The 18679-nt window shown below is 36.2% G+C and overlaps 4 protein-coding genes across 8 annotated transcripts in view; 1 reads left to right on the top strand and 3 right to left on the bottom strand.

The window, feature by feature from the left end:
- Positions 1-176: 176 nt before the first annotated feature.
- Positions 177-8618, bottom strand: LOC107752585 (CASP8 and FADD-like apoptosis regulator). 2 transcript variants are annotated; one of them, XM_016568592.1, is made up of 10 exons: positions 7674-8618; positions 6304-6600; positions 6108-6213; positions 5867-6002; positions 5267-5328; positions 5106-5169; positions 4095-4147; positions 3543-3621; positions 2051-2567; positions 177-1313 (listed from the first exon to the last, which is right to left on the bottom strand). In XM_016568592.1, exons 1-10 carry the CDS (start codon positions 7718-7720, stop codon positions 1184-1186), a joined length of 1491 nt encoding a protein of 496 aa, XP_016424078.1. In that variant the 5' UTR covers positions 7721-8618; the 3' UTR covers positions 177-1183. The 2 variants fall into 2 exon arrangements, with proteins under 2 accessions (XP_016424078.1, XP_016424079.1); XM_016568593.1 differs by having other exon boundaries at positions 6304-6588.
- A 77-nt stretch (positions 8619-8695) lies between these two features.
- LOC107752587 (NADH dehydrogenase [ubiquinone] 1 beta subcomplex subunit 3-like) lies at positions 8696-11091 on the bottom strand. 3 transcript variants are annotated; one of them, XM_016568598.1, is made up of 3 exons: positions 10873-11091; positions 10265-10394; positions 8696-9025 (listed from the first exon to the last, which is right to left on the bottom strand). In XM_016568598.1, the coding sequence occupies exons 2-3, from the start codon at positions 10390-10392 to the stop codon at positions 8875-8877; spliced, it is 279 nt and encodes a 92-aa protein (XP_016424084.1). In that variant the 5' UTR covers positions 10393-10394; positions 10873-11091; the 3' UTR covers positions 8696-8874. The 3 variants fall into 3 exon arrangements, with proteins under 3 accessions (XP_016424084.1, XP_016424083.1, XP_016424085.1); XM_016568597.1 differs by having other exon boundaries at positions 10265-10397; positions 10873-11089; XM_016568599.1 differs by lacking the exon at positions 10873-11091 and adding an exon at positions 10502-10522 and having other exon boundaries at positions 10265-10397.
- Positions 11092-11169: 78 nt separating this feature from the next.
- Positions 11170-13652, top strand: ybey (ybeY metalloendoribonuclease). Of its 2 annotated transcripts, XM_016568596.1 has the most exons (5): positions 11170-11229; positions 11308-11643; positions 11824-11955; positions 12053-12121; positions 12602-13652. In XM_016568596.1, the coding sequence occupies exons 2-5, from the start codon at positions 11434-11436 to the stop codon at positions 12686-12688; spliced, it is 498 nt and encodes a 165-aa protein (XP_016424082.1). In that variant the 5' UTR covers positions 11170-11229; positions 11308-11433; the 3' UTR covers positions 12689-13652. The 2 variants fall into 2 exon arrangements, with proteins under 2 accessions (XP_016424082.1, XP_016424081.1); XM_016568595.1 differs by having other exon boundaries at positions 11172-11643.
- Positions 13270-18679, bottom strand: part of LOC107752606 (ubiquitin carboxyl-terminal hydrolase 37-like) — a 14620-nt gene continuing 9210 nt past the window's right edge. Inside the window, exons 18-24 of the mRNA XM_016568618.1 lie at positions 18097-18301; positions 17183-17343; positions 16357-16417; positions 16170-16285; positions 16015-16084; positions 15789-15927; positions 13270-14105 (exon numbers count right to left, since the gene is read on the bottom strand). Coding sequence (XP_016424104.1) covers positions 14024-14105; positions 15789-15927; positions 16015-16084; positions 16170-16285; positions 16357-16417; positions 17183-17343; positions 18097-18301 — 834 coding nt within the window. The 3' untranslated portion in view covers positions 13270-14023. The remainder of the gene's footprint in view (positions 14106-15788; positions 15928-16014; positions 16085-16169; positions 16286-16356; positions 16418-17182; positions 17344-18096; positions 18302-18679) is intronic.

The raw sequence follows: 18679 nt of genomic DNA, 5'->3' as shown, positions 1-18679 counted from the left end.
TATTATTTACATGTCAACTGTTGTTAAACATGCATTGTGAAACTTAACGCTAAATGTAAACAATTTAATAAATAAATACAGCTATGCCCTTAAATAGAAGTAGTAGGTTTATGGTAACATAGTTGACAGTAACAGGGTGAACAGTTTTAGTTCATTTAGCCATACGTTGTGCTCAAGGTCATAACACATGGGTTTTATTAGAAATAACATGCTGCTAATTCTACAATATCCACTTTTCAGTAATCAGCTGCTGGCAAAATCATGGTAACAGGGTTGAAAGTCAAAGATCATTCCTTACTGGCAAATTTACAACATAAGAAGAGATACTTGTCTTTAAGGAGTTTGCATCTTAACGTCATTACAGATTTGTTTTCTTAATTATTATTAACAGAACTAACGTCAGTTATGATGGTAACAGGGTTGACTTCTTTTTTTATTTCTATTAAAATGCACATATTTGCTAATATAACAAGAAGTTGGAAACACAGACAGACATTAAAAAGTTAAAAAGTAAAATATAGTTACTGGATTTTTGTTGTTAAGACAACATGTCTAACATAACACTTTAAAGTTGGTGTCAGTTATTCATTGTTACACATGTTCAGGAGGGATACAAATGGCACTCGTGGAATGACAAACATAAGCACACAGTATGACAATAAATATACATATAAAATATAAATATTTGTATTTAAAAAAAATATATATATAAAAAGACTATAATGGAATTTGGATAATGTGTGATACAGTTTCCTGTGACTGTAGACACAGTCTGTAGGCTATCTGAGAAGCTATCAGTATTCAAATAGTTTAATATTGTTTGGGAATTTCATTCAAACTTTCTTTTAACAATTAAAAAAAAAAATTCAATTCAATTAAATGATGTAAATTATTGGTTTAAAGGACAATCAGATTTTTTTTTCAAAGAAATGAAAATGTAAAAAAAAAAAAAAAGTTTAACACAAACAGTGGTGAAGTTCATTGCCAACACTGGACAACACTGCCAACATGTGGACAATATATGAAACTACAATTACAAAACCTGAGATTTATTACTGAAACACTGCAAATCATAATTGATACAATTCATGTCGACATCATTGTGATGATCATCCTTACTCAAACATCAAATGTTCTTGCATAATCATCTACCTTCACTAAAACGTGAGGAATCATGCCAGAATCATGACAAGTAGACTTTCTTCCTGAGAGTGTGCCTCAGATTTAAAAAGTAAGATGATTGTGGAGATCTGTGATTGTGCTCATATACTGCACGATTCACCGCCATGTGCAAGTCTACCAAATGAGTCCTCCTGAAAATAATAAAAATACAATTAGTAATAATTGCATAAAGCTTAATAGAGATAAATAAAGATTCAATCAATCCCTGGGTCCAAAATAGCCAATAGAGATTCAGAAATATGTGATATAATTTATGCTGCATACTATATGCTACCAGAAAAAGTTTGGAATAATTCAGAATTTTTTTTTATATAATATCATTCATTTAATATTGTGAAATATTATTACAATTTAAAATAACTGTTTTCTATTTGAATATATTTTAAAACGTAATTTATTCCTGAATTTTCAGCATCATTACTCCAGTCTTCAGTGTCACATGATCCTTCAGAAATCATTCTAATATGCTGATTTGATGCTCAAGAAACATTTATTATTATCAATGTTTTAATTATTATCAAAAATTGTTTGTAACATTTTCAAAAGTCACTTTTGATCACGTAAAAGCATCCTTGTTCTCTTACTTACCCCAAAGTAGTGTATGACAGCAAAACTGTTTTTAGCATTGATAATCAGAAATGTTTCTTGAGCAGCAAATCAGCATATTAGAATGATTTCTGAAGATCATGTGACACTGAAGACTGGAGCAATGATGCTGAAAATTCAACTTTACATAACAGGAATAAACTCTGTTTTAAAATAAGTACTTTTGATCAAATAAATGGAGTTTTGGTGAGCATGAGAATTAAGTATTCCAATCTTTTGACTGGGTAGTGTAATTCTAAACAATTCAAAGTGTTAGTCTTACCTTTTCTGTCCCTCCGTTAAGGAGGATCTCAAGGCTTTCAGATACACAGACTGATGGTTTGGCACCTCCAGCTGTTGTCCTTTAGTCCAGCAGTGACTCCAGAAGATGTCCGCGTCCACTGGGACCGTCCTCGCGCGGCATAAGAGCACAGGCGCATCTGTCTCCAGCTCTCCACCCTCCTCATCTTCACACCCCATACACCCAGCACACTTCTGAGGCTCGGACACATCATAGCTCTGGATAAAGAAGAGTTTAGGCTTGCCTGCCAGGCCCGGGCAGGAGTCTGAGGTGAAGAGGCGCCTGACAGTGTCCAGGCTCAGTCCTGGACCGTGAGAGTCAGTGGCCAGCAGATCTGATGAGCGGCTTCGGCTGATAATGCAGCAGACAAAAGCAGACGCTCTATAGTGACCCTGCTGATGAGCCACTTCCCTCAGAGTGGACTGCACGTCTCTCACACTCAGCAGCTTGTGCGTGATCACATGAAAGTGTAAGGCCTTAAATATTTGCTCCAGCTCATCTGTAAGGAAAAGAGAAGCCATTACCAGAGGGTAATGTGATTTCTTTCACAACTAAGTGGTACTAATAGTACTAATCACCAAACAGATATTTACATTCGAATGACTTCCAATTTTCAACTCAATAATAAATAAATAAATAAATGAATAAATAAATTCTGGTTAGATAATAGTCTGCTATTAAATTTACTGGTCATTACAATTGTTAAATGGAAATGGCTCATGGCTCATCCTGTTGTGTTTTGGCGATTAAACTAAAATTTGTCATTACAAAAAATACAAATAAATAAATAAAGTTTGTGCTAGGAAAAGAAACAACAATAGAATAGTAGCTTTTGGATAAATGTTTGTGCTTTTGTACTGAAAATTTAATCCACACTGAAAAATAGTACCAGATTAAAAACTGTAATGAAAGAATCTAATGAACTAATGAAAGAATCATTAATATTGGTTATTTACAGTACAATTCAGTGGTTTGGGGTCAGTAAGATTTTTTTAAAGAAATTAATACTTTTATTCAGCAAGGATGCATTAAAATGATCAAAAGTGAAATCAAATACTTTAACATTGTTACATAAGATTATTATTTCATGTTCTTTGGAACTTCATGTTCATCAAAGAATCCAGAAAAAATATTATATATTAATAATTAAGATATTTATAAATACAAATATTAAGCAACACAACACTGATAATAATAAAAAATGTTTCTTGATCAGCAAAATATTAGAATGATTTCTGAAGGAGCATGTGACACTGAAGACTGGAGTAATGATGCTGAAAATTCAGCTTTGATCACAGGAATAAATTACATTTCAAAATATATTCAAATAGAAAACTACTGTTTTTCCTGTATTTTTGATCAAATAAATGCAGCCTTGATTTACATAAGAATCTTCTTTCAAAGACATTTAAATCTTTCCGACCCCAAACTTTTGAACAGTAGAGTAAACTGCATAAGATCAGTGATTTCTCACCTCCTTCAGTGCCGACACAGTCTATGATTAAACACACTCCTCTGGGATCACTCAGCATGCTGTACACTTCCTCCTGCTGCTGGAGATCAAATCAGCACATGTCAGTTTTGGCCCACTGATCTGTTATAGATTATTGCTTTGACCACGTTTAACACTTGATAATAATCCATCACAGTGGCATTTTCACCCACAATAACAGTTTCACTTATATTTGGAGTCTGCACTCACAGTGTGTAACTAGGAAATAATGTTACTGCTTGCCTTGGATAACAGGAGAACAACAATATTATCCTAAATGCAAAACTGTCATTTTAGCCATATGGTCAAGGAAAGAAAAGAAAAGAAACCTTTTGTTTTAATAAAAATTCTACTGTTTCATAATGAACCAGCTGAGCATCAGTGCTCCTTGTATTGAACAGGTATATAGTATATCTTTAAAGCATGTCATACATATTGAACATATTTTTAATTCATAAGAAAATTCATTATGTTTCATTTAATATATATATATGTGTGTGTATGTGTGTGTAATCAAATAAAATTAAAAATTACCTGACAATAGGAGCTAGAGCCAAGTAGTTCCTTCTTCAGTGCTGTCGGTTTATCTAAAAAATTATAAACAAATAAATAAACTTATTATGGTTCATAATATGGATTAGTATAATTATAAAGAAGTATGGCAGCTCAAAAGACAACAAATGCACTGAAGTTAAACAATATTTATATAATTACACAGAACATTCTGCACTCTACCAGTCAAATGTTAGGCACACCTGACTAAATATATTGTGGCGAGTATCCCGAGTCCAGATTAGCGTCGCCCTGGAAACGCCGCTGCCACACTGATCACCGGCACTGTATTTTTGGCAACAAAAACATGTTTTTTGTGTTTTGGATGAAAATTTTCAGTTGACAATTTCTGTTCATCACTATTTTTAAATAGCAAAAAATGAATTTCCGAATAAGATTTTTTTAACACGCACGCAAAAAAAAAAGTGCATGCATGCACTAATCTGAAAAAGGAAAACCCCTAAGTTTTTTTTTTTTTTTTTTTTTTTACAACTAGTCAAACACAATTGTCTGAACAAAGGATTTCAGAAAAATGCTTGTGGTTTGTTTGTTCTCAGCATTCATCCCAGAACCTGCAGTTTATCTTCACAAATGTATTGGCCAAATGAGTGCATTTTACATTTAGTGGATGAAAATCCAAACTGACAAAACATAGTAGTGTTACTTAGGACACTTCAGAAAACTTTCTGAAAATCTGAATGCATCATGTTGGTTTGCATTTGTAACTTCCTCAACAATCTTCTTTTTTTTTCTACAGTGTAGTGACGATAAACTGTGTGAATCTGTGACAAAGTGTGCTGACTTTTAAGATTTCTGGTCACTTCATCATTCCCATACCTACATTTGTGCTATTTCTAGTTTTGATGACTTTAGTAATACTGGAATTTGTGAGGGGAGACAATGAATATAAATATAGAGAGACAATGAGAGGTTTGCCCAAACTTTTGCCTGGTAGAGTATTTCCTCGTACTGTCCGTTTTTGAATGAACTCACCACAGAATTTGGAAATCGGCCTCACATTACAAGAAGCTGTTGAGACACCAAATGAGCTTTTTGGCTGCGAATGACACAAACAGTGAGAGTGAAGAAAAGATTATTAAAAAATGAAACATTTTAAGTTCAAGCTAAGACAAAGCAACCAAATTAAATCTCACCAATGGCATTCTGCAGAACTGACGTCTGTCTGGAGGCGAAGATCCTTGTTTGGTCATTAGCACTGCAAAAGCGGTTTTCAGTTATTCAAAAAGGAAACCTATAAAACTTAACTGGCTGATTCAGTTTCCCATAAAAATACCACAAAGTGCATTTCTTATTAGTGATGGCGCAACAGACAAAAACTACCAATAAGAAGATGTAGGAAAGAGGAACTGAATCAGAACTGAATCAATACTGTTCAGATGTCACATGTCATATTGCATCATCATAAAATGGAGAAAAAAAGATACAAAAACTCACTGGGGCAGTACCTTTTCAAAAGGTACTAATATGTAGCATTTACGTACTAATAGGTACACTTTACGTACAGATATGTGCCTTTAAGGTACTAAAATGCACCCTTTAGGGGTAAATATGGTACAAAGGCTACTGTCCCAGTGACAGCATTTGTAACTTTTTTCTTCTTCTTAGATTGTATCATGTTAGTGATATACTTTAGCCTAAACTCCTCTGAATGAGACAACAGGCCTAATACTTAGTGTATTACATGGTTGCATCTACAAAAACATCAATAACAGCATAAAGCTGGCAATTCTTACCTGTCTGCTGGTAGTGACTGATCTTTTTAGCTAGATCAGCCCTATGGATGGACCTCAGGCACTGTTCGATCAAATCCATCTTCTCACTGGAGAGCTGGTCCAGTTTCTCCAACTCTACTGCAATGTCTAAAAAACTCTGCAAATGTATGTTTTAAAAAAAAAAATCACTTGAGTTCCACACATGAAACATTTCAGTTCCACACACATGAAGAAAACAGCTTTCAGAATCAGGACGTCATACCTGGGCATTTTCCAGTTTATGTTTTGGTAAAGTTCCTCTCAGTAAGAATTTCAATGACTTCAGGTCTTCTGTGTCCATGTCCTCACTAACGTCAGCCATCAGTACTCTGAAAACACAAAGTCCAGGTTAAAACATTCTCTTGAGCCCCATATGGTGCATAAAGGGAGATTCACGGAGGGAATCAAGAGAGCATTACCTGTATTCTGACACAGAATGGCCATTTTTTAGCAGTCCCTCAACCGTGCTCTTGTTGGTGCTCAGCACTTGTCGCAGCAGATCATAGCGTTTTATTTTCAGAATGAGCTCCATGAGAAACACGTAATCCATCCTCGTTTGGCACAGTACAGATTGTAACATGCCTCTGGGATCTGTAGAGAACTTGTCCATATCAAGAGCGCCGCACAGGTAAGAGATCCGCTTGCATTCATCTGTGCTGAGCTCATCAGTGATCTGACTGATAGTGTGGTACAGGCCAGACATTCTGCTCCAAAAACTATGAAAGGAAGAATCTTTTTATATCACACTTCATTGGGAGTATTTAGGTCATTTACAAATATTTAGGGTTTTAGAGCATCATTCCTTGTATTAAAATGGTGAGCCAAGTCATTTATTCTGTAGACCTACTACTTTCACAATTAGATTGCACGGATGTGACTCAGTATGGGCAAATGCTGGGCTATTTCATTTATCTTGAAATGACACCCAATCATGACTCATGAAATGACTCATATCGAGGGTGTTTAAAAAAAATTTTTGTTATTGTGTATTGTTTATGTTTTAAAAATGTTTTAATCTAATTAATTACACAATGTGCCGATTACTTAAATCGAATTAATCTCAAATAATCTGATTAATTAATTAGTACATCATATGCCGATTAATCAAAATCATTATTAAAGATCATTTAAAGTCATTGTGTTAAATTAAAAAGCACTGAAAAGACTTAAATGAGCGAGATGATCCATTTCAGGAGCTACCAAAATTACAGTTTAAAATCAGTCAAAGCTACAGAAATGCATCTTTTAAAAGCAAATCTCCATATTACGCATAGGCTACTTTCTATCAGACTTAGTTTTGACGTCCTTCAGGGGGATCAAGCTTTCTTTAGGGGGGTCAGACCCCTCCAAACCCCCTGTAATTCGCACCCTGCTCATATCATACTTCGATATTCGTCTACCCTATAAGACCAGTAATAATAATAATAATAACAACAACAACAACAACATAGCAAGCGCTTCTGTCAAAATAGCACTATCCTATATCGTACGCTATTAAATAGGCTATATCCTATTAAATAAATATCGCATCTTCTAGTAAAGATTAAGGCTTTCTATCTTTTATATTATTTTTGATGACAGTCAGTTTTACTAGGCTAAATTAACAATACCTTTAGTCGCATTTACAGCGTAAAACTTATAGTTACAAATAATATTACTATATGTGGATGTCATCCTAAAACTATGGTTTAAAAAAAAAAAAACCTGTATGTGGCTACGTGTTTTATGTGGAGATTAAGTCAATAACTTCGAATATTCTCGCATTAAAAGACAAAACTGTAAACCTTACCTCAAGAGAGCCGTTCTTCTGACGGAATGGAGCATCTGCTCGCGCATGAATAGCGGTAATGACACTTTTACAGCTTCGAAATGGAACAGGAAGTGTGAAACAAACGTTCCTCTACGACGTCATTCAAATGCGTGCTTATTTGGGCATTTGGGCATTTTTTTTGTTGTTGTTGTTGATTGTATAAATTGGGGAGAAAGTGAACAAACTACATATTCTCTTCATATTCTTATATTTAACTAGCACACCATAGCGTACTCCCTCCTATCCTGCTAGATTACTGTAAAATATCTGACACCGTTGTACACGAAATTCACAGTTGTATTGCTTATACTGATGTGCCTGCATTTGGTTCCAATATACTTAAAGGTTATGTTTGATGACATTTAAAGATGTACCAACTTCTCTTGGTCAAACTGTTATATAAAAGGATTCTATGAACATTTTCACTGTAGAACAAATACTATAACCAGCCTTTTACAAGCTAAACTTCATATCACATAAAACTGCAACTAAAAACTTACTGGATATGAAAAACCGTAAAACAATGTCTAGTAAGATAGTGTTAATAAGTAAGCTCCATCTAACTTCTGGTAACCTGTTCCTCTCCTGGTAGCTATTTCAGTTTAGCTGGAAGAGAAGTCCACAGATTAAAAGTTGACCTTAATGATATTTTACACACACAGTTCCCCATTAAATTAAATATTAACCTTCCGATCTAATTGGCAGCATCTGTGCAATGCCAGAGACAATCATTCTGATTCGTACCTCAGTATGCACAACAAAGCAAAAAGACACGTACACTTTAAGCACACAACAGTACATTAGAGAGGAAGTTAAGGACGTCATAGTCAGAATATTATCTTAGATTTGCATTCATGTTAATCTCTTCATATTCAGGAAATGTAACATGCAAATCACTGGTATTTATACTTATTTAAAGAATAGCATTTTACAATAGTAATTTCAAGTTAAATTAAGTTCTAAAGGTTGACTATAATAGCCAATAAACATACCCAGCCCAATTCAATTAATTTATATTTATTTTACAGAATGGTCAAAGGAAAGATAACCATGAATGAGCACAGGTATTAGGAAGCCTTTCATGGGCTAACGTCTTCATGGATAGACAACAACAGGCTTAAAACCTGCAGCAAACACAGAGTCCGGCAGCGACTGGCTCTACTGAGCTTTAGCCACGCTATTAGTGCTCTGACTTCTTTGGAGGGAAGAAAGCATACTCCACTGCCAGTGCCACTGCAAATGCTGCGAATCCTGTCTTAAATCCACGGAGGAGAACGTCTCGGAAGGTAACTGGGACGCCAAAGCTGCCCGTATATCTCCACGCCTCATTCCTGCGAAAACAAACGTTGTCATCCTTTAGGCCCTTCATTTTCTTACTTTCATAATGTCCTGTTCTATAAAACTAAAATAATAAAGCACTGCTGACATTAAATGTACAGAAGAGTTTTAAATATTAAACATTTTAATCAACACTTTATAACATATTTGACTGTTTGATGATAATATAAGACTGAATGCACTGAAACGATGGCCTAGAAGTCACTTTAAGAGAATTCCTGTTCAATTTAAAGGGATAGTTCACCCCAAAAACAAAATTTTAATTTGCTGAAAATGTACTCACCCTCAGGTCATCCAAGATGTAGTAAGTAGACTGTTGTAGAGTTTGTTTCTTCAAAGGAACAGATTTGGAGAAATTTATCATTACATCTCTTGCTCAGCAATGGATCCTCTGCAGTGAATGGGTGCCGTCAGAATGAGAGTCCAAACAGCTGATAAAAACATCACAATCCACAGCACTCCAGTCCATCAACTAACATCTTGTGAAGTGAAACGGTGCATGTTTGAAAGAAAAAAATACTATCGAGATGTTTTTTGTTTTGTTTTTTTACTTTAAAACGGTTGCTTCTGGCTAAGATACGAGTCCTCTATTCATAATATTGCTTTCTCCAGTGAAAAAGGGTCTTGTCTGAATAAAGAGAGAAATATGCACAGATCAAGCACCGTTTACAAGAGAAAACGGTCTAAAATAGTTCTAATCAAATATGTGGGTGGATTTTGATGTGAGAGGAGAACAGGAGATGGACATTTTCACTGGAGGAAGTGATATTATGGATTATGGACTCGTATTTCACCCAGAAGTGATGCTTTTACATTTAAAACGTCTTGATGGATTTGTTTCTTATAAACACACCTTTTCACATCAGATGATGTTAATTGATGGACTGGAGTCGCGTGGATTATTGTGATGTTTTTATCAGCTGTTTGGACTCTCATTCTGACGGCACCCATTCACTGCATTTGTGAGCAAGTGTGATATAATGCTAAATTTCTCCAAATATGTTCTGATGAAGAAACAAACTCACCTACATCACGGATGCCCTTTTAATTTAATTAATTTTTGGGTGAACTATTCCTTTATAACTCACTTATATAAGTCTAATCGCAATACACAGGGGTGAGCCAGAATTTAAAAGCACACTATACATTCAGATACTAATGTCATGGTGCATGTTATAGAGGACTCCAGGCAAACAATTCAGGAGCAAGTATCTGAAACTCGATGATCTTACCGAGCCCAGGGGTCCCGGAGTCCTCTTCGAGCAAGCCTCTGCTGGGTCATTTCCAGCGGCGTTCCTTCCCATTTCCACACTTTGTAGTCTGGCATGGACAATTTGCCATGTCCGTGATCCCCACCCATGACTGCTGTTGAAGACATCTCACCATAATTAATGCAACAGTTGTAGAATTAGGAAGCTACGCAGTGTCTCTTTCAGTGTGTCAAGTTCGAGTCACTCGAGTCGACTCACCTGAATCACTCCACTGATGAGCTTATGAACGAGGCGATTCAAATGAGAGAGTCACCCAAAACTTATGGTTAAAATGTAGGCTAAAGTTTGGGTATAGGGGCGGTTAAATGCGTATTTTGAGACTGCAACAGATCAGTTAGTTGTACCTAAATGGTTTCACTAATTAGCTGTCCAGTCGTGTTAAACGACTGAAGTGTTCATATACAAACATAAACAACACAAGCGAACCAGCTTATGACAACTAAGCCGCAAACACCGACTCTGGTGCGGTTCAGTAGCAAATAAATCCTGCCTCTAGTTTAAACTAAAGTAAACTTACACGAAAAGCGGTGTAAATCTTTTGTAAGTGTGTTAAATAGCAGAATAATTACCTTTTTATTTTACAGCAAAGTGACCTCCAACATGAACGCGCAACCAATCCTGGAAGTTCAGTTTCTACTTCCTGTGACTAGTTAACGTCACTGCGCTTTCGAAATAAATACGAAGTTAAATGAAACAGGTATACATATTGTACACATGTATATAAAAAAGGTTGAGTTGCTATTACAAGAATCCGTTATTCAATCATTCAGAAAAGATTTGAACTATTCGACGTTTTTGATAACACAATGACAGAACTTTTATTTTGACACTTTTTTTCAACTTCCTGTTCACACGTGCGAATGAACGATTGGCGCATGCGCACTTTCAGTTTCCAAATCAATGGCCAGGGTGAAGTCGGGACCAGGGTAATTTTGTCGAAATGATCTTGTTATATGTTCACAGAAGTTTCCTTAATACGTATAGACGTTTTTTTTTGTCCGTAGGCAGCAAAGTAAATACGTTTATACATTCCTAGTGACCTTGTGAAAGGTGACAAGTGCAAAAAAAAAAACCCCAGCAGGTTGTGTGGATTTTAGGTTCTATTTATTGTATTTAATTTTACTTTCACTATGGGTGTAGTTCTGCGGAATCTGCAGAATGTGGTTCCCCTGAGACGCTCCAAACTGCGCAAAGATGTGGCGATCCTGAGGCACATCTTTGGGGTCCAGAAGTTTGACATAGGCATCATATGTGTGGACAACCGCAGGATTCAACGCATCAACCACATCTACAGGAAAAAGAACCAACCCACAGATGTGCTGTCCTTCCCTTACTATGAGGTACAGCTGCTGTCACGCTTGATTTTTTATTTGGCTATATACATGGCCTGAAATGTGTTATATATAAACACTGGCCGTTGACAGGTGGCTAGAGCATGTCTTGTTTTTGGTGGCAGTTGAAGTAACCCATGTCTTACCAGTTAAAGGAAAAATAATGGCTGAAGTTTGTCATTTTTCAAGGATCTGAGGCCAGGCAAAATCCCATGTGCCCTCCAAAGAGATGAGTATAACTTAGGCGACATCTTCTTAGGTGTAGAGTATGTAATGCAACAGTGTAAAGAGACTTCCCAGGATCTTCATGAAGCACTTACAGTAAGAGAGATGTGTAGTTTCATCACGTTTATATCTGTAGCCTGGCAGGAATTTCATAAAGGTTTGTTCAAATGGCTTTTTTTGTGGTGTTGCGCAGGTGGTCACAGCTCATGGAATCTGCCACTTACTGGGATACAGACACGAAACTGAAGAGGAGTGGAATGAGGTAGGACTCATTTACATTTCATTAGAGGATTGGCTCTAGTCTGTCACACTAATGGCTGAAAAATATATAAATTGCTTGTAGGAACAAAATGAGAACAGAACTAAAAAGCAGTGATTCTCAACTCTTTCGATATTCAGTAATATCCACAATATAAAAAAATAAAATGTACATACTATCAAATGGCATTAAATACTATGGAAAATAGCCTTCTACCTAAATTATAGTTGACAATTGTCCTGTTTTTTTTTATTGTGTGCACCTGTTACCCAAGGGCTATTAAAAATATTGCAACTTGCAAAAATACAGTAAGTCAAGGTTTTAAATGAGAAGTCACTGCTAGAGTGAGAAAAAAAAAAGCATTGTGTAGTTGGACTATTGAACTGAACCTTTTGTAACAAATAGCCCATCTTCTTATAAGTAGTTTGACTATCAGTTGTTAGCCTATATAAATATTTTATATTTTCTTTTTTTTTTTGACAGATGCAGCAGAAAGAAAGTTACATTCTCAGCGAGTTCAACAGGCTAACAGGCAGCCACCTCGAGCCACTCACAAAGAGAAGCGCGTAGGACGCACGACGATACACACCAGACTGATTCTCGAAAGAAACTCCTGGGCCGTAAATGGGTCGGGGAACACATTTGCTGCTAACACGCACTACTGAGAAGTCTGAATTAAAGCCAAATGAAACAAACTCCTTTTTTTCTAAATAAATTTTATTTAAAATGTGTTTAAGGAAGTCCGAATACTAAGCAATTAAGTAGAGCTTATACCACTGTTTCAGAGAACACCATACACACAATGTCCAAACAAGTCCCACTCTTCCATGAACCTACTCGGATGATCAGAACAGAAAACATGAATGCAGTGGTTACCAAAGACATGAAAATGAGAAGGACAGTACAGTACAAATCCGACAAAGAACAAGATCCTAAAATAAATAATATCCGCGGACTTCATGTGAAGCACTCTCATCCGATGCTTCCAATATTCAGTAAAGATGTGTGAGCGTTTTTCATTTGAGGTCTTTCTGAAGATATTCTACACAATGGCTGTGCAACTTCACACTGTAAAGCTCTATAGAGTAGAAAAAACTAAATTATTTCACTAGATCTGTAGATGTTGGAGAGGCATAAAGATTCTTAAAGTGAGATCTTTAAAAAAAGACAAGCTACAGCCATACCACGGAGCTTGTTAGATTAACGTTTATAAAATAAGAATAAAACAACAAACAGTCATCAGTAAAGCCTTGAATATAAATCAGTACTATTCCAAGTCTCTCTTCATCACTATAGGTCATATAAAAGCCAACTGGCAAAGCAAATATTGCACCACATTTTCAGCTGCATATCAAACAAGACAGACACCCCATATTCCACCCAAACATATACAAGAATAAATTTTTATATGCAATAGATCAGAAATTTAAAATTTGCAGAGGGGAAAGGGAAAAAAAAAAATGATAGAGAACAAGCTCTCAATATTTCTTAATGCAAAAGTTTACCAGAGGGTCTTTTCAACAAAATATTTAAACAAAAGAAAGAAAAAAAAACCAAAAGAGCAACTTCCTTGAGGTTGAAGTTACACCTTCTGAGAAACTCAAAATGCTTTCTATATTTATACATTTATTTATTTTCTTTGCTTTTCCCCATAAACATTTAGTATCTATGAGTTTCTAGAACATTTACCCATCTAACTGCAAGTCTACATTTAATATGGCAACAGTATTTCACAGGGAGCAATGGGAAACGTGAAAGAGAAATAGAAAAGGAAAAGTGCCCAAAGTAGGTGCATGTGTGTGTGGATTGGTCTTCAGTAGTACTGAACGTTTACCCCTGGCTCAGTTCAGCTGTTCGTCAGCAGAAGGATCCACCGGATGGGATGTTAGAAGCGTACCAGAGTGTTTATAGCGGCTGCAGCACTGTGCGACCGGCTTCACCGTTCCCTCCTGCCTTCTCCAGCTCAGACAGCTCCTCAAACACATCTCTGAACACAAACACATCTCATCAGATCACAACACCACCATCCTCACAAACACTGGGTCTCGTTCACTAATATGCACAAGCTTGCGATTTGATTACATTCAGATTCAATTTAGATTATTTTGGATATATATCAGGTACAGTACATGACAAATTTCCTCAAGGAAGAAAAAAAAAATCTCAACTAATGCTGTAAAATATACATGAGAGTTAGTTGGTACTATATTCCTGCAATATTAAAGGTTCAAATTAACTGATTTGTATACAAACACTAAAATTACACAGTTTTTAAAATATTAAAATTATTATACTAACTACAATTACACATTTCTACATATAAATAGTAATAATTAGATTTCTACTCCAATATGTTTTTTTTTTAATGTTTTTTTTAATATAAACATTTAAATGGTGGCTGTCATAAATATTGAAGAACAGTAAAAATTATAATGAATGCGTTATATGGTGCATATATTTAGCAAAATGCTCCTCTGTAGAGTTGTTATAAGCTGTTATATTGACGTCTTCCCACAATTTAAGTGATTTAAAGGTGGCATATCATGAAAATCTGACTTTCACTGTTTTTGTAACTCGTGTGTTTTTAACGTAAACTTGTGTGAATGAGAACTTATTCTAATAATAAATGATCTGTGGAGTATTTTGAGCTTGAAACTTCACAGACACATTCTGGGGACACCAGAGACTTATATTACATATTGTAAAAAGGGGCATAATATGTCACCTTTAAGAATCGATACAGTTTCGTAAAAATGAATATCGATCAATCGATTGAGAAATCAATATTTTTTTTACCCAGCCCTAATATACAGTGGGGCAAATAAGTATTTGATACACTGCCGATTTTTCAAGTTTTCCCACTTACAAAGAATGGAGAGATCTGTAATTTTCATCGTAGGTACACCTCAACTGTGAGAGACAGAATCAAAAAAAAAAATCCAGAAAATCACATTGTATGATTTTTAAATAATTAATTTCCATTTTACTGCATGAAATAAGTATTTGATCACCTACCAAAGCATGACAATGACCCCAAACACACAGCCAGGGCAACTAAGGAGTGGCTCCGTAAGAAGCATTTCAAGGTCCTGGAGTGGCCTAGCCAGTCTCCAGACTTGAACCCAATCGAAAATCTATGGAGGGAGCTGAAACTCCGTGTTGCCCAACGACAGCCCCAAAACCTGAAAGATCTGGAGAACACCTGTATGGAGGAGTGGGCCAAAATCCCTGCTGCAGTGTGTGCAAACCTGGTCAAGAACTACAGGAAACGTCTGACCTCTGTAATTGTAAACAAAGGTTTCTGTACCAAATATTAAGTTCTATTTTTCTATTGTATCAAATACTTATTTCATGCAATAAAATGGAAATTAATTATTTAAAAATCATACAATGTGATTTTCTGGATTTTTTTTTTTTTAGATTCCATCTCTCACAGTTGAGGTGTACCTACGATGAAAATTACAGATCTCTCCATTCTTCGTAAGTGGGAAAACTTGAAAAATCGGCAGTGTATCAAATACTTATTTGCCCCACTGTACATGGATTACTTGTATTTATCCACACAAGAGAACTTCTCACAAAAAAAGATAAAAAAATTAATAAGACTCATTCCTAGATTACCATGAGACAGCAACATGGCTCAACATGCATCACGAAAGAAAAGACTTACTTGTGCATGTAAAAAAAGATGTATCCGCTCCTGTCACGATCTCTCTGAACAGTGCACTCCTGTGTGCGGGAGACGTCCAGATCATTGTATGTGAGCCAGGACTGTTTCTTCATGTCATACACATCACTAATGTAATGCCCTATAGGAGGAAAGAGACGAAGAGCACCTGATGAAACTGTACTTGGTCTGCAGTGCAAAAACAACATGAGCTAAAAGATATCAGTACCTGATGATGAGCTGCTGCCGATGTGACTGACCACACTGATGAGTCTGAAAGAGTTCGGAAGCTCTCCAGTCTAAACAACAAATCATTACACGATCATTAAAACTATGCCCAGAAAACTGTCACTTCTCAAACCGCACCGAGGGTCTCAGACCCACCTCAGCATTCTTCTTGAGCTCTTCAGCTTCAGCCTCACTGTACTCCATATCCAGACCATCTTCATTTCCAGAGTCGTCATCAGAGCACAGCAGCTCCGGCAAAGAGTTATTAAACTCTACAATGCAAACATTCACATTAACCAAGATAATGTGACACAGAACACAATGTTCTGGGTGTCATACTGACCTTGCAGACTGAGCTCAGTGGCTCTCTTCAGATCATCATCTTCCCTCATCTCTCTCGCCTCCTGTGCAATTAACACAGATAATATTCATTGTACAACAATCATTATCATCATCAGTTAAGTTGTGCTGACGTCAAGGATGAACAACACTGGAAAAGTACAGTTGCTAAGAAGATTGTGCTAAAAGACCAAGATGGTGATTATAATATGGCAATAATATGAAAAAAATACAAAGTATATCTTGAACAAAATGAAGCCTGTTAAGATTTTTTTTTTTTTTTGGCACAGTAAAACAGATCCTCTCTTATAAGTCTCATAACCATAATGCATCCAAGAATATATTTAGTTTTACTTAAGATATTTTGAAATTCCCATTATTCTCAAAGGTCACTCCCATAATTGTAATACAAGTTTTGTTTTTTTTTGTTTTTTTCCCCTTCTCCAACAAATAGATTCATCAAGATTTTAAAACTGTCCTAAAAATGTTTCATATTCAAAACACACCACAATTATGTTCTTTTGATTTTGCAGTGAAATATGACCTGGACATGTTATTGACCGGTTCAATGAGATTCACCCAAAAATAAAAACTCAAACAGGATGACCTCTAAGTTTGGCTGTGCTTCATCAGCAAATAAACACAAAGACACAAATGACTGACAAAATTACATTAGGTTAAAAATTCACAAGATCAAGAATTGTAAAGTCCACAACAAGTATTATGATGATTACAATCTTTTTAAATTCATAAAACATAGAAATAATGGATAGATTTATTTAAAGCGAATGTAGCAGTAGTGTGGATAAGATGTGTATCATGGTCCTTACATGTTCCTGTAGGCTCTGTGCGAGGGCCTGCTGCAGCTCCTGTTCCTCTCGCTCCTGGTCTAAACTGTACTGCTGTACCCAGTCCAGCTCTCCCTGCACACCTTCAGGCGTCTGGTTCTCCTTATTCTCATCCATGGTCAGATCTAGAGACTCCAGAGCATCTAGACACAAACCAAACAATAAACACACACAACTCTAGACATTGTAGGCTGGGAATACAAGCATGAAACCTAGTTAAAACTAGTGGTCGACCGATATATCGGCCAATATCTGCCATTTTTCAAATATCGGCCGATAAGTTTTTCTGTTTGGCCGATGTGTTCGAGGCGGGACTTTTATTTTGACGGCGCCAAGAACGGCTGCAGCAGCACCTGAGCACACAGTGCTCACATTCTCCCTCTTGTTCGCTGTTGTCATTCAGTTCTGTCTAATACGGATAGAAGTCTATCTAATAATCAGATAGAACTGTTAAACAAAGGAATTAAAATGTATACAAAAAAAGTATTATAACGATAGCTTTAATATTATTAAAGGCAAACATTATAATACTTTCTCGTTTGCCGTCAGCATTCCGCAAATACGCATTTATATAATTTAAACAAATCTTTGAATGACTAATGAACATTTAATTTCACAAACCTTGCAGACTTAGTCGAATCTAGTTGAGATCTTGTGAAGTGTGCATGTGACCTGCATGATCGCGTGTTCGGTGACGGTCGGTCCTATGGTCCGTGCGAATTGAATACGGACAGGAGGGAGAATTCAGCTTCACTGGAGACGAATGATCGACAAACTTTAAACTCGTGACTGATTTCAAATATCGGCTTTATATCGGCCACCCTGCTTTCCAAGATATCGGCATCGGCTGTCAAAAAACCCATATCGGTCGACCACTAGTTAAAACTCTAGTTTACCTGCAGGCTGTTTCTCTCCATCCAGAAGGTCCAACTGATGAGTCAGGTCCTGCCCGTCAGCATCTCCAAACCCTGTGTCTGGGCTGCTGGTTGGCTCGTCATCAGGGCTAGTGTCGTGGCGACTCATCTCCAGCACAGCTGCTAGCATCTCATCATCATTGATGGTGTTAAACTCTGAGTGCTCGACCTGTGCATTGTGCTGCACCTGAACACAAAAAGCAAGTTAGTCACATGCATTGTCAAATATTTAAATACATACACTCCCCGCTCAAAACTTTGAAGTCAGTAAGTTTTGTGTGTGTGTGTGTGTGTGTGTGTGTATAAGGAATGAATACTTTTTTTTAGAAAATATACATTAAAAGCTACAGTAAAGACAATTACAATTTTACAAAAGATTTATATTTTAAGCAATCAATGCTGAAGAAAATTTACCACAAAATATTAAGCTGCACAACAAGCTTCTTGACCACTAAATCAGTATATTAAAAAGACTTCTGAAGGGTCATGTGACACTGAATACTGGTATAATGGCTGCTGATAATTAAGTTTTGGCATCAATGGCATTAAATAAATTACTTTGTTA

Source organism: Sinocyclocheilus rhinocerous, unplaced genomic scaffold (genome assembly GCF_001515625.1).
Source record: "Sinocyclocheilus rhinocerous isolate Xijiao unplaced genomic scaffold, SAMN03320098_v1.1 scaffold1222, whole genome shotgun sequence".
Classification (NCBI taxonomy): domain Eukaryota; kingdom Metazoa; phylum Chordata; class Actinopteri; order Cypriniformes; family Cyprinidae; genus Sinocyclocheilus; species Sinocyclocheilus rhinocerous.
Note: the sequence above shows the minus strand (reverse complement) of the source record. Positions and strands in the feature narration are given on the sequence as shown.

Excerpts from the sequence above, each read along its gene's own strand:
- LOC107752585 (XM_016568592.1), bottom strand. The coding sequence starts at position 7,720 with ATGCGCGAGCAGATGCTCCATTCCGTCAGAAGAACGGCTCTCTTGAG. Across the intron at positions 6,601-7,673 it reads AGAAGAACGGCTCTCTTGAG|TTTTTGGAGCAGAATGTCTG; the intron begins GTAAGGTTTACA and ends TTCCTTTCATAG. Across the intron at positions 5,329-5,866 it reads CAGTCACTACCAGCAGACAG|TGCTAATGACCAAACAAGGA; the intron begins GTAAGAATTGCC and ends CCGCTTTTGCAG.
- LOC107752587 (XM_016568598.1), bottom strand. The coding sequence starts at position 10,392 with ATGGGTGGGGATCACGGACATGGCAAATTGTCCATGCCAGACTACAAA. Across the intron at positions 9,026-10,264 it reads CTCCGGGACCCCTGGGCTCG|GAATGAGGCGTGGAGATATA; the intron begins GTAAGATCATCG and ends TTGTTTTCGCAG.
- ybey (XM_016568596.1), top strand. The coding sequence starts at position 11,434 with ATGGGTGTAGTTCTGCGGAATCTGCAGAATGTGGTTCCCCTGAGACGC. Across the intron at positions 11,956-12,052 it reads ATCTTCATGAAGCACTTACA|GTGGTCACAGCTCATGGAAT; the intron begins GTAAGAGAGATG and ends GGTGTTGCGCAG. Across the intron at positions 12,122-12,601 it reads CTGAAGAGGAGTGGAATGAG|ATGCAGCAGAAAGAAAGTTA; the intron begins GTAGGACTCATT and ends TTTTTTTGACAG.